Source organism: Aristolochia californica, unplaced genomic scaffold, assembly GCF_029961685.1.
Source record: "Aristolochia californica isolate CCGP_79_NKW_82.1479 unplaced genomic scaffold, dmAriCali1.0.hap1 SCAF_11, whole genome shotgun sequence".
Taxonomy (NCBI): domain Eukaryota; kingdom Viridiplantae; phylum Streptophyta; class Magnoliopsida; order Piperales; family Aristolochiaceae; genus Aristolochia; species Aristolochia californica.
The window spans coordinates 5412252-5427831 of NW_027181782.1; the positions used below are offsets into that span (position 1 = coordinate 5412252).

The 15580-nt window shown below is 37.4% G+C and overlaps 1 protein-coding gene across 1 annotated transcript in view; it reads right to left on the reverse strand.

Annotated features, from left to right (window-relative positions):
* Positions 1–859: 859 nt before the first annotated feature.
* Positions 860–15580, reverse strand: part of LOC137944366 (uncharacterized) — a 72905-nt gene continuing 58184 nt past the window's right edge. Inside the window, exons 11-14 of the mRNA XM_068790027.1 lie at positions 2955–3124; positions 2709–2861; positions 2552–2633; positions 860–1801 (exon numbers count right to left, since the gene is read on the reverse strand). Coding sequence (XP_068646128.1) covers positions 1409–1801; positions 2552–2633; positions 2709–2861; positions 2955–3124 — 798 coding nt within the window. The 3' untranslated portion in view covers positions 860–1408. The remainder of the gene's footprint in view (positions 1802–2551; positions 2634–2708; positions 2862–2954; positions 3125–15580) is intronic.

Sequence of the window (15580 nt, forward strand, 5' to 3'; positions counted from 1 at the left end):
ATATTATTAATAATTAAAGTTAATAATATGACATTTAATTAATTTATGTGAAATATTTATTCAAATTAAAAATATAAATTTTTTATGTTAATTTAAATAAGGGTCCTAACTAAAAAAATTGAATTAAATTTTAAGCTTAGTTATAGATTAATATATTTTAAATAATTCAAAACAATAATGTATAAAAATTAAAATAATAAATAGTTTATAGTGACTAAAAATATGCATATATATTAAATATTAAATTAATGTTTTTATAATTATTATAATATTAATTTGTCATGTTATTGAGTCTTTTAAAACAATAAGTAATGAATATTATTTAAATTACTAAAAATTATTCCTATGTAAATAATATAGATTTTAGTAGTTTATTTAGAATAATTTTATAAATAACACATTTAAAATTAAAATTATAGATTAAATTAATTTAAATAATTTTTTGATTTAAATGAAGCAAAATATGTTTAACTTTAAACCAATATTTTTAAATAATCTAACTTAGAAAATTAAATAATTAAACTATATTTAATATAATATAATTTTATATTTATTAATGTTAATATTTAGCATATTATTGAATCTTCATAGTATTATTTAAAAATTATTAATTAAATAATTTAAACATAAAGTCAGATTTTGGCTTGTTGGATCTATAGAGTTGAGATAGCAATGGGCTAATGAATAGCAACTGTATTGCCATTTAGGAGTTGAATCTCTCAAACCCCTGGGTAAATGAGATTCAGTCATTACACAAGGAAAGGTAGAAAACCACAAAATAACCTGACCAAATAACTTTTACCTATATTTGTTTCCCTTTGATAAATGAGATATGGGTAACTGAGTAATTTTACTTAAATTTTTAAATAGAAAAAGAATAATTCATGGAAGCCCACTCTCACTTAATAGGATTATCTCCAAAATTGTGGATATACAACCAAGTAAGAATATTGAAATAGCCTGCAAACAATCATTAATCCTCAAAATTGTTGTCCAATCGAATTCAATAGAATAGTGTAGAAATAGGAGCTCCAACCTGCCCATGGTCAATTGTAAATGACACCATGGTTGAAAGGAATCATTCAGTATCACAAGAACTTGTTGCTCAGCCTCTGTGTTATAGAAAAAAAATTGCTTTTGTCATAAAAATGATCTTCTATTGGAAGGCTTTCTGTCTCTCCTTCTATGCAATGTTTGTGTATACCTTGCATCACAGAATAATATGGAATTTCACTCTATGTTAGAAAAGAATCATTGATCATAAAAAATGGATCAACCCTCTCCCTGCAGCACCGTATATAGCTACTTTTCTCAATCTCCCAGTGTTTTCTGTTTGTACGCATGTTTCGGCCTCTCTAAAAGCTTTCGAGCACCGGTACCGTTGTATATAGCTACTTCTCTCAATCTCTTAAGCACCTCCCAGTGTTTTCTGTTTGTACCCATATTTCTGCCTCTCTAATAGCTTCTCCTTCGTTTTCTTCTTCTTGTCCATTTTCTGTCGATATCTTTCCTCTCTCTCCCTGTCATAAATTCCTTGCCAATGTACTTCACCTGTTAGCGGCCACAACCACCTTTCAGTCAAGTGGTCTGCATCATCTGCTTCTTCAGCTAAGTCTTCGTCCATGCTCTTCAACAGTGAATAGTCGAAGTACTTCACCCACATTAATCCCTCACGTTGCTGTAGGGGGTGCTGTTCTTCTACCAAACCAGAGACTGGATTTATATAAACCATCTTTCGAGCACTATGGTAAGCCCAAACATTGATCAGAAGTTCCAACATCCGACAGTAACAATGCCTTTTCTGTTGTTTTTGAAAACAAAGAAACAGATAGTGAATATAGTGCACAATATCATAAGATCGGATTGGGCATTGAACTGGTGGCATGGTCAGTACCAATACACCAAGCTAACTATTGCTTCACCTGGAGTCATATTATATGTTAATATATAAAATAAAAAATAAAAGGCTTTTTAAATAGTTCTCATTTGAAATACTTGTATATTATATACCTGTTCTTATTCAAGTTCTAGGGTAGGTGCTGGTTAGAGAATTTGGCTCAAGGGGTTCAAATCCTACTTGTCTCATTTTCAAATTTTGATATACAAGCTATAAATGGACCAACTTCCACTGGTTGGATCAGTCTATCTTCAAATAAAATAGATGCCATCACTGCAAGAAGCAGACAGGATTCCAGACCCAGCACAACCAGCTAATTCAGTCAGGTTGTTACAACCATGGTGAACAGCCTGGGATCCTGAGCTTACAGGTAGCAACGCAAATATAGGGCCCAACTTTTTTTTCAAACCCTGAAGATACATTAAGCAAACTAGTCAAGAATGGAATATTAAGTTACAAGTAGGTCCCAAAACAAGAATTGGTAACAAACTGTTAGAGGCTGTCCTAAATTTTAAGATATTGCCAACAGATTTGCACCTGAATCCCGCTCACTATGATCAGGTTCATCAAAGAGATTGGACCATAACGATCTACCAGATGTCTGAGTCTTCAGACAAAAAGAAGGAATGATAAACCTTAAACCAGATAGCTTACCTCCTGTTTTGAGGATCCAAGCAGACACCGATTGCTGTTGCTAAAGTTATGATGTAAGGTGTCAATGGCATCAACAAACATTCTGTGCAATTTGGCAGGAACCTTTATCAATAAAAGACCATGGGAAAAGATTTATTGAGAACATCCAAATTACTACCTTGAAAACATCACAAATTCGAGGAAGGATGGGGTTGGCATTGCCCAGCTGTGCAGAGTAGACCAGTAACCACCATCATTAGGCATAGGAGGAAGGGCTTCTATTTCTGGTGGTAAATTGTACATATGTCGGAAGCCCTTCTCAAAAATTTCTCTGCAACCATTTACAAATTAGATTAAGCCATATCAACAAATCTGTAGAACTAAATAAATTGGTCTCTAATGGCTCAAATGAAACAACATAGACCTGCAATGTCCAGCATTTAAGATGTCGCACAAGGACCAGAAATCAAGATTAGCATTTTGTCCAGTTCCTGGGTCAATATCTGACCGTACCCAATAATAGATTACGTCCCCTTTAGTTTCAGCCTGAATAGTACTCTCCAATACATGTTCAGCTTTACCAGACAGAGAGATCTGCATCAAGCAGTTATATCACATTTCGGCATGGATTTCAGCCAAAAAAAATCTAAAAACGAAAAAGAGAACAATAAAGTGTACCATTTTTCTTTTTGATGTTCAATGGTTTTGGCCCTTTTTGGCTAAATTTGCACATTTGTGGTTCTTATAATCCTGCTTTCTACCTTGTACATTCTTTCTCTTAAGACAATTCTCACTTTTCTCAAAGATTTAAAAAAAAAGTGTACTACGTACAAACACAAAAGTTCTATAATTAATGAAAAAGTTAAAACCGGGTCAAGGTCCATCTTAAAACGATTAGTTGAAGTTACAAAATTTATTTCCCAAGTAATCAGCACATGATTTTTCTTATTATGGATATATGTGGGTTTATTCTTAAAACTCTCCCTCATGAGTGGGCCCTCTTTATGGCTGCTACATGTGAAAGATTTAGGTGAAAGCCCACATATGAGTATTTGCTCTATTACAAAATTAAAGCTAGATCAAGGTCCATACCAAAATGAATAACCACAGTTAGCAGGCCACTTCCCATGTATTAAGTACATGTTGTTTCTTATCATGGATGCATTGGTATAAATGTTTTTGAGACCTTCTCTCCTATAGCATTTATTTCAATTGGATATAAAAACCGCATTCTTATATGGAGGCTTGGATGAGGAGATCTATGTAGAATAACCTCTTGGGTACGTTGCTTAGGAGGAGACTGGAAAGGTATGTAAGTTGAACAAGGCAATTTATAGTATCAATCAGAGTCCCAAAGCATGATTTGATAAGTTCAACAAAACAATAATGTAATTAAGCTTTTTTTAAAATCACTGTGATCTAAAATGGTGTCTAAATAGTTATTTGTTTTGAACAAACATACTGGTATTATAGTGCGACTTGTCTATGTGGAAGATATAGTATTATCTGGAAGTGATAAGCAATGGATGGAAGAGGTGAAAGGACATCTTGTTAGACACTTCGAAACTAAAGACTTAGGGTCACTAAAGTACTTTTTGGTGATTGAGGTAGCTAGAAGTAAAATAGGAGTAGTGTTGACACAATAGAAATATGTGAAAGATATGCTGCAAGAATGTAAGTTATTAGGGGCAAAACCTACAAAGACTCCTATGGAAGTGAATCACAATCTCCATGGAGATGGTGGTGCAGAACTTAGGGATAAGGCCATGTATAGAAGGCTGGTAGGTAAACTTATTTATGTTACTGTACGCATCAAGATATATCATTTACTGTAAGGATGGTTACCCAATCTAATGAGTGTCTTCATAAGGTTCATCTATAGATAGCTCATAGAAAATTACAGTAACTTGAAGGGAGCACTAGGAAAAGGTTAGATGTATGAACCTCATGGTCACTTGAAGATTGAGGCATATTCATACATAAATCATGTGAAATAAAAACTGGATAAAAAATGTACTACTAGTTATTATGTTTTTGTTGGTGGAAGCTTAGTTAGCTGGAAGAGTAAGAAATAGAATGTGGTGGTCTGCTCTAGCAGAAGCCAGATACAGAGCAATGATTCATACAGTCAGTGAACTTATACAGGTCAAATCCATGCTACAAGAGTTGAGTTTTCCAAATAAACAGACCATGACTATGCACTATAATAATTAGGCTAAAACTTTCATTGCTAGCAACCCAGTATTCCATCAATGATCAAAACATGTAGAAGTTGACTGTCACTTCATTTATGACGTAGTGATGATTGGAGCAATGGTTTCTCCTTATGTTTGATTTGCTAGCAACCCTATATTCCATGAACGATCAAAACATGTAGAAGTTGACTGTCACTTCATTTATGATGTAATGATGAGTGGAGCAGTGGGTTTCTCCTTATGTTTGATTTGCTAATCAGATTAGTGATATATTCACCAAAGCCCTGGGTAAGAAAGAGTTTGGGTTTTTTCGTAACAAGCTCGGGTTTCTCAACACATGCTCTTGCTTGATGGGGAATGTTAGAATCCAACTAAGGGTATTTTGGTCTTTTACCAGTCTACTATGCACCTTGTAAGATAACTTTAAGCTAGGTGTCATGTTAGAAGTATAAGTTTCAAGTTTGATAGAATTCTGAGTAGTATTCAATGAGTTATGAGGGTATAACCTAAGGGCATTTTTGTAACTTTGTAGGTTTTCACTTAAGTGATATTGAACAGAAAGGGGGCTCAATTTTTGCTCCACTCATTGTTCCTTCTCCTCTCTATTTTTTCTCTGTTTTCCTCACCTTTTCTCCTTAAAGCTCACATTTTTACGAAGCACAACATCTTTCTAATCTAGGGACTATTCTTAAAAATTCACCCCATGCGTGGGCATTGTTTGTAAGCTCCTAGACAAAAATAATTTTAGATAAAGGCCCTCATAAAGATACATGCTCTAGTGCCATTTTAAAGTTAAGTTAATAGTCCACCTTAAAATGATTAGTCACACTAGGATGCAACTTCCCAATTAATGAACGCAAAATCTTTCTAATCTTTTGAGACTATTCTTAACAAATCCACTTATCGTAATGTAAAAACATAATTAGGACCATGAATAGATTGGATGTAGATCAAACATCAAAGAAACTTGAATGAATTTAAGCTTGTTTTGTAATCCTGACATATGGGGTGTAACTACCTTACCACTTATCATTGCATGCCTTACAAAGCATAAATAAACTTCAAAATGTTTTGTTCTCTCATGGAACATTGGGTTGCTTGCAATAAATATGGTTGTTGATTGTTACATTTAAGTACCATAGGGTCCTTTGAAGTAAGTTTTAACTCTTTTAGCACAGATTTAATCCACGTGAGCTCACTAACAATACGAGTCATTGACCGGACTTCTGCCTTGACACTAGAACGTGCCACAACATTTTGTTTTTTAATCTTCCAACAACAAGATTCCCTCCAACAAATACACAATAACCAGTGGTGAACTTCCTATCAAGTTTAGAAACAACATAATCTATGTTCAAGTAACCCTCAACTCTGAGATGATCATGCGGAGTATACAGTAAGCCTTTTCTTGGAGCTCCCTTCATATAAGGTAAGATTCTTTATGCAGATCCTAGTAACTTCAATCCCTAGAAAATATTTTTGAGATGCGAGATCCTTAGTTTGGAAGTGTCTATTTAGATAATCTCTCATTGCTTCAATCCCCTTGGTATCACTTCCAAACAATACAACATCTTCAACATACACCACAAACTCTACACTTCCAAATACCTGATGCAAAACAAAAAACGAATGATCACAATGGCTCCAAACAAACCCAGATGTGGTGATAACTTTGGTGAATTTGTCAAACCAGGCTCTTGGACTCTACTTTAAGCCTATATCTTCTCATCCCCCCAACAAGCAACATATCTAGGAGGTTGCTTCATATAAACTTCTTCTTGCATATCATCATAGAGAAACACATTTTGATATCAAACTCAAATAAAGGCCAAGGTCCAAAACTTTTTATGTAATGCAGTCATTTCATCATCTATAGCTTTCTTCCACTTAGTCAAATATAAGGCATCCTACACTTTGGCAGGAATAGAAATACTGGACAATGAACTAACAAAAGACTTAAATGAAGGAGAGACACTATGGAATGAATCATACTTTTTTTGAGAAGAGTTGTAAATGTATTTAATAAGAAAAATTACAAACCTTGAAACTAAAAAGACATTTCCTTCACAACAAGATGTTGGAGGGGTAAAACCTTTTTTCGCTTGAATAGTAACTTCAATCCCTTGGAAATAGGATAACGGATACCTTTTCTTATGACAATAGGAAAATGCAAATCATCAAAGATAGGATTTATAGGCATGGAGGAAGATGATTCAACCATGTCAAAGAGAGCCATATCACAAGCTTGAGGTTGTATTTTATGCTTGGATTGCAGCTTGTGCACCTTTCTTCGTTGATAAACCTGCATAGGTTTTTGTTGAATAGAAGTAGAAGGTATGGTGGGACTTCCGTAGCAGGAAAAGGAAGAGGAGACTAAATAGACACAATAGAATTAAACAAAGACTCAAGTGTGGCATGAAGAATAGTGTAGACTCAAAACTTGTTACATTTTCTGAAATATATGTTCACTTGTTAACAGGATCATAACATTTATAGCTCTTTTGAGTATGAGGATAACCTAGAAAAATACATTCTATAGCTCGAGGGGATAATTTGTCAATTTGAGGACTAGCTGAATGAATTAAACAAAGTAAACCAAACAACTTAGGTGTGACATCAAGTAAAGAACATTCTACCTTGAACACTTGCAAAGGAAATTTTCTTCTCAAAATTGAAGATAACATCCTACTGATTAAGTAACAAGATGTCAGAATTGCATCTCCCCAATACAATTTTGGGACTTTCATTTGAAACAAAAGGGTATGTGCCACTTCCAACAAATGCAACTCTTTCTTTTTGCAACCCCATTTTTTGTGGAGTGTTATGCACACAATGACTGATGAATAATCCCATGAGAAGAGGAGACTAAAGAATTCCTTTTGTTCATAAACTCAAGACCATTCTTTTTTTTTAAATAAGGTGTGAATATATTGCAAGCAGAAGAAAGTACACATAACTGATTAAAGAAGGCCTTCCTCCACAACAAGTTGTTGGAGGGAAACGCCTAATTTTGCTAATTATCTGCTAAGTGATTAGCAGATCTAGTAATAAATTTCCATTTACAAAACATTTGGGAAATTAAAGTACAGATATCCTCAAATAATTCCCAATGCCGCCAAAGAGGTTTTGAAGAATTGATACACCAATTGATAACAACTTTTGAATCTCCTTCAACACAGAGGGCCCACCAGTTTTTGCTTGAAGAGTTTTAAACCATTATACAGCCCAAAGAGCTCAGTAGTGGTTGAATAAGATATACCAATCGGTCCAGCATATGATAAAAGCAGATTCTCTTTCTCTTCATGAATGACTCCACCAAATCCAGCCGGCCCGGGGCAACCAAACGCACTTCCGTCAAAGTTTAATTTGAAGTGTCTAATTGGAGGTGGAGACCAAATTTCCATTACTGGAGGGCGCGATGGATGTGACATTTCCGCAATGAGTCGCCAATTACCACACAAATTTGATCCTTTCAAGTTCTGGAATTCCTTCCGCATCAGTACCCAGGAGGGCACTTGGTCAATGACTCTATTGCACAAAATATTTCTGGGAAGAGATTTTCTATTAAATTTTCAGTTGTTTCTCTCTTTCCATAGACCCCAAACAATGTGACCCATGCAGCACTAGATTAGTATTTTGCCAAGCTTAGGAAGATGAGCACTAGTAACAGTGAGTATTGTGGATGATAGTGATTGAGATGGGCAATATTGCAACCCAATTTTGTTTATGAGTTCAGTCCAAACCAAGTGGGCAAACTTGTAATGTAAAAGAATGTGATCAACGGTTTCAGGGGTGGAACAGCAATAAGGGCATAAAGGGTCCCAAACACTATTTCCACGGCGAATTAACGAGACCGAAGTCAAAATTTTGTTTTGGCACGCAGTCCAAAAAAAAACTTTGCGTGAGGGAGAACGTGTAAGGACCATGCAAAAGCTACTAGATGGCTTGGTTGAGTTGAGTGGAGAGAGAGCAAGAAGTGATAGGCTGAAGGAGGGAAGCAACTTTACAAGGGGTGCTAGGTGCTTTTCGTGGGTAGAACGGGGGTCAGAGGAAGACCCAAATATGTGCCGGGGAGGGAAGCAATTTTACACCCCAAAAAGCTTGCCATAGAATTTAATACCAAGGGGGTCAATATTTTTTTGAAATAAGGTGTGAATATATATTGCAAAGAGAAGAAAGTATACATACCTTGCTAAAGAAGGCCTTCCCCCACAACAAGTTGTTGGAGGGAAACGCCTTGTTTAGCCTAATTATCTGCTAACCAAGGGGTCAATGTTAAAACCAATTATAGAAGATTTAGCCAAACTTACCTTTTGATCAAAAGACAATTCGAAAAGGTTGAGCAAGGCTTTCATGTGGGAAATATGACTCATAGTACCTTCTCCAAAAAGAATAGTATCATCAGCGTACTGCAAGATCGGGATATCTAGGTTCGGGTTTTCAGAGATAGGATTGAGCCAACCTGAGCATTTACCAAATCAGACCATAAAAGCAAGGTGCTCCCCGATGAGAGTAAAACGAAAAGGAGACAAAGGGTCACCTTGTCTGATTCCCCTTGTTGCATTGAAAAAACCGCACGGCCTTCCGTTAATAAAGACAGAATATGATGTAGTTGAAATACAACATCTCATCCAAAATTTCCACCTAGTCCCAAAATACAAATTGAAGCACCAATTGAGTTTTGAACCCATTAAAGAACTGAACAAGTACATCCAACACTTTTGATTTCTCCTGAAGGAGATACGCCCAGGTAACTTTGCTACATTCAACTATGAAAGTTAAAAAGTAGTGACAACCAAACAAATTGGAAGTCCTACAAGGACTCAAGATATTTGAATGCACTAACTCAAAAGAAACTTGATTATGGTTGCTACTCAAAAGGAAACGAACTTCGATGGTGCTTCCCAAGTTGACATGATCAACATTGAAATAAATTTGAAGGCAAAGTAGGAAGAAACGAACATAACTTTGGTGGATATGGATGTCCCAAATGTAGATGCCACAAATAACGTGTCACAGTAGTGGCTCCAAATGCATTCTGTGGACTAGCTTGAACAACATCAAGATGGTAGAGGCCTCTTTTTTCATGTCCAGAACCAATCATCTTCCTCATTTGTAAAACTTGAAGCACATAGTAAGATGGAAAAAATCTAACGAAACAATTTAATGGTTTAGTAAGTAGATTCATAAACAACAAATTGACTGGGAATTTAGAAACATATAACACTAAAGATAGTGGTAAACTGCGTGTGGGATGAGCTGCTCCACTTGTAAAAATTGAAGAAGATCCATCTACTAATTGCACTGACTTATATGAGGGGACAAATTTTTTAATAAAGAGGACATGCCAGACATATGGGTTGACACAGCAGAATCAATGACCCAGGACGGCTGAGATGACACATGTATTGCAGACATACCTGGTGTAGCTAGAGTAGCATTGGCTGTGGATGATGTTGTAGCCATTTAGGAGCAGACACAGGAGCAACTGTGAGTTGGCTCAATCAATGGAGTTGCTGGATTCCATCATGAAAATTACTGGCAGATTCTTGTGTATTGTTGGCGCCTTCAGGTACAGATGTGTTGGCCCATGCTGGTTTTCCGAACTTATCCCAACATTTATCAAAATAATGGTTTGACTAAACATTTTCTATCACCTCGTTCATGACCTCTTCCTCCATCATCACGTCCTTGTCCTTTGCCTCCCCCTCTTCCCCTAGCTATCTTAGATTGATTGGGAGTAGAAGACAGGTTAAGAGTTGCAGCATCTAAAGCTTTAATGTCCCTATTAATTTTAGACACAACTAAACTTTCAGCTCTAATCACTTGGTTATAAGCTTTTCTCTTAGAAGGAATACCATCATCTGCTAACATTTGTGCTCGTAGGGCCTCATATTCAGGTCCTAACCCATTCAAAACTTGGGTACTTGTATTTGACCTTCCTTCTCACGTAATTTCATAGAACCTATAGTAAAAAGATGAAGTACTGCTACCTCCTGTAGTACCCCACACATCGCAGTAAAATATTTTGTATCAGTCTTGTCACCCCCGTTCATAGTGAAAAACTTTACAGACCGTTCATAAACACAAAACAAGCTACTTTCCTAAAAAAAAATAGACTCAAAAGAGTCTTCCACATATCCTTTACAGTGCACAAGTAATAACTTGATTACTAACATGAGGTTGCATAGAATTTAACTTCCTTTGCAGGAGGATCCTCCATTATATATTTAGCTTTCCTTCTTTCAATCAGAAATTTCTGGATTGCTTGAGACCAATTCAAGTAGTTAGCCTCATTTAAGTTTAGAAGCAATAAGAACATAATCTTTGTTTTCTGCAGCTTCAGTGTTTCAGTGGGAGTAATAACCTCTCTAGGATCTGCCATAATAATTCCTACTTACAAATATAACAACAACAATAATACGAAGCCAGAAACAACTCACAAACACATTATGATAAACACATTCATATTCAAGAATAGGTAAATGCAGATACTTGTGGGCCCCACACTTTGAAAAACTGAATTAGGGTTTACAAAAAAACCTTTTTGATACCCAATAACTTCTTGTTATAACAATTTCAGAGATTGAGAGTGAAATCACATCCACTAAGGAGCTTTGTGAAGTCTGCACAGGCAAACCTATTCCAGACTAGGTAACGCAGGGAGAAAAGTCTCCAGCTGGCACTTCCAAACTTTATAAAATCCTTATAAGATCACAACAGCACACCATAACTGCTTCAGATACCAGCACAAAGCTATTAACCCTTAGATTAAGGTAATAAAAAGAATAAAAGACTGACCTTTGAGTTCAATCAGTAGAAGATAATTGAGAAATCCTGTCTTGGATGAACTTGCACAACTTTAGGAGGAGAGAAATTCGACTTCATGCTTGAATTTATGGATTGACCTCTAATACCATGTAAGATAGTAAGATAGAAGAGAAACTGAAGAGAAAAGAGAGAAAAGAAGTAGAAGAGGGGAGAAAGGGCTGTCATACAGCCTGCTGGATGGGGAGAAAGTCGAACCCCACCCCCCCCCCCCCCCCACCTTGTTTATTAATCACTTAAGTGTCTATATAAAATGACTAGAAAGCCCTAAACTAAAGGACTTAAACATGAGAACGTAAAACAACCTTCTAAACCCACAAAATTTACATAATAAACAAATCGTTTTAGAAACTCTTTTTTTTTTAAAAAAAATTTGATAATTTTATTTCAAAGAAAGAGAATATACATCAAGGGAGACCTCCCCTAACAACAAGAGATTGAAGGGGGGGTATAATTTAGCGCACAAATCAGCAGCCGAATTGGCTGATCTAAGTACATAAGACCAAGTACAAGAAATGGTACATACGATATCCAAAATATCAAGAAAAATCTACCAATGACGCCATGGGGGGGAGGATGAGGTGTAGCACCATCCAATGACAATCTTGGAGTCTCCCTCTATGATAAGGGGACCACTGAAGAGGTTCTGAAAAATTCGCGAGCCGTGAAGGAGATCAGAGAGCTCAGCAGTGGCCGAGTTAGCAATTCCGAGAGGGCCAAAGTAAGAGAGGATGGCAATGCCCTCTAGATAAAAAATCACCCCACCAAACCCAGCCAAACATGGGTTCCCAAAGGCGCTACCATCAAAGTTTAGCTTATAATATCCAAAGGGAGAAGGCTTCCAAACAGAAACTCGGCGGGGGGCAGTGGGGACAGACATCTGAGTGATAATCTTCCAATTGGTGGTGGTAGATATGAGCCCAAGTGGTGCAGATCCAGGTAGATATGAGCCCAGTGGTGGTGAAGGAAGCCTTAGCAGCAAAGCCCAAAGTACAGTCAAACCGTCTGGAGTTCATTTCCTTCAAGAGGCACCAAGGAAAGAAAGCAATGCAGGCAGCCAACAGAAGCTTGCCCAGGCTGGGCAGGCGGGTTCCAGAAGAGAAACAACACATGGTGCTAAGGTCAAGCGGGATGCAGAAGTTGAGTCTCATGTTGTCAATCATGTAGGTCCAGACCTTCCAGGCGAAGTCCCAGTGGAAGAGGAGGTGATTCACAATTCAGTCGTCATCCCATAGAAGGGGAAGAGAGGATTGGGAGTGGTGTTGTCACGCCTAATAAGGTTGTCTGTAGTAAGGATTTTATTGCTGCAAGCACTCCAAACGAAAAACTTCACCTTGGGCTGGGCCGAGAGGCGCCAGGCAAGAGCAGCCGAATGTGGGGCGGGAGGCCGGGTCCATCCCATAAGATGACGGTAGGCCGAGGAGACCGAGAATCGCTCCCTATCTTCAAGGAGCCAAATCATCCGGTCAGCCGTCTTAGGATTGATGGTTGGTGCTACCAATTGAATAGTCTGATAAGTTTTTATGCCTCTAGAGGGTTGTTTGTGGATCCTTCCTAGTCATGTGCTTGCAAGACTCTCCCAAACCTCTGTGTGTGTTGTGGTAGTCCTCAATTCACTGAGATTGAGTTTGTGGTTGTTGCTAATGAGCTTTGTGGTGTCTTATAGCTGATTCCGGGGAGGTTGTTACCCTTTTAAGCTCTTCTGATAATTTTGTCTCCAAGGACTCAAATTCCATTAAAATCACCTCAATCTAATTCAATGCACTGAATTATTTAAATTGGTCAAGGTCTGTTAGAATGTTGCTTAAGGCCTAAAGGAAGGCCAAGCATCTTTAAGATGATCCTCCTGACCCAATGATAGAATATTGGGAGGTTGAGGATAGCTAAGTTATGACTTAGTAGGTCAATAGTATGGAACCTCACATGAGCAATCAACTCATGAGTTGTGAGATTGCAAAGGAGATTTGAAGTCCATTGAGTCCACTAATGCTCAGAAGAGAAATTAGTTAAGAGTTTAAGAGTTGTATGCTAAGTATTGCAATATGAGTCTTGGTGATCGCACTGTCACAAAATATTTCATTGAGATGGGCGGAGTTCTACAAGAAATTAGTGTCTTCATCAATTCACTACCAACACGGATGAATTTTGAAAGGAAAAAAAGGTTAGATTCAAGAGGCATGATTCCTTGATTGACTTGGGCCTGATATGATGCTATCACGCACACTTGCTTCTAGATAATGATTTTAAAATTTGGAAAAGCGTTCAGCAAAGTTTGCATGCAAAGAGTGCAGTGACAACTAAAGGAGTTAAAGCAACAAAAGGAGCAAAGGCTATGGCTTTGAACATCGATTTAGCACCTAGTCTGTTCGAGACACCATGAGAATGTGCATGAGGTGGTAGAGGCTGTGGGCAAGAAAGTGCTGGCCAATGTAGTGGGCATAACGTTAATCATGATGATAGAAGACGTGCTTATTATAGGCGATGCAACCACTTTTTCAACAAGTGTTGGAATAAGTTAGGGAAACCTCTGTAAGCAAATTCAAGTGTACTATAAATTGGTGAAGTACTGATTATCCGTGAATCAAACATTGTTTAAGGGACCCTAGATGAACTCCAAATGTCGATATAATGATTGGATCAACTGACTTCAACTTTCACATCCACACATCGGATCGAGTCTTCAGCCACAAAACGATAAGGCTAGCTTCATGTGATCACTAGTACCATGTGGGTGATTTATTTAGGTGTGTCTATGCACATGTTAAGTATGTTAGATCCAATCAGGAGCAAATCTATAAGGAGGGGTGAATGGGTTTTGTTGGATTTTTTGCGAATTCTTTACTCCTTTTAATTAACTTATGTGTGTTCATAATCTTTTTCTTTTTTTAAATGAGGTGTATAAACTATTAAGGAAAGTGAAGAGTACAAACAAACCTAGCTAGGAGGGCCTTCCTCACAATCTTATGTGTGTTCACAATATTTAATAATTCAATGTGCAAAATTATTTTATAATTAATTTTCCAAGGTATTTACACCTCAGAGTTAATTAATTGTGTAATTTGCTAATTAAACTTACAAGAAATTGCCTCTAAAGCCAATAATAATGCTGCATATATAGAGACTTATGCTACAAAATTGACGATAATAACCAACTTATATAAGTGCACTCTCACATAGATTTACAATAGTAAACAAAGCACATAGACTAGATCTACAAAAGGATTTTCCAACAGCTAACTAGGTAACACAAGCCTAGACCTACAAGGGGATATGCAGCAACTCACTAGGCACACTGGCCTAGACCCACAAAGTAAAAGACAAGGACTTATGGCTCGCATTGCAGTAAACAAGGCTTCACATCCTTTTCTCCTTAGCCACACAATCTTTCTCTCAATCAACTTGAGATGAGGAACAATCTTGCCTACACAAGGCGTGGCCAATGCTTGCAAGGGTTATTTGCTTAGTAGGTCACCCCTTTTTTTTTGAAACGGTGATGATTTTATTACGAAACAAAGCAAGGGCATACATCAAGGGAGGCCTCCCCTTACAACAAGAGATTGCGGGGAGGGACCCAATTTAGCACAGGAATCAACAACCGAATAGGCTGATCTAAGAACATGAGACCAAGTACAAGAGGTAGTGGAAACAATGTCCATAATATCAAGAAAAAGCTGCCGGTGATGCCACGGGGGGAAAGAGGTAGTGGAACACCAGCCGATGACAACTTTGGAGTCTCCCTCCACAATAAGTGGAGAGCTCAGCAGTGGTCGAGTCCACAACGCCGAGGAGACCAGAGTAATAAATAATAGCCGTGCCTCTAGGATCAAAAATCGCCCCACCAAAGCCAACCAACCCCGGATTCCCAAAAGTGTTGCTGTCAAAGTTAAGCTTGTAATAGCCGGTAGGGGAAGGCTTCCAAACAGCATCACGGTGGGGCGTAAAAGGAATGGACATCTAAGCAATAATCTTCCAGTTGGTGCGGGAAGGGGCACAAGAGAGGCAGGCAAATTTTTCCTGAGTGTGAATC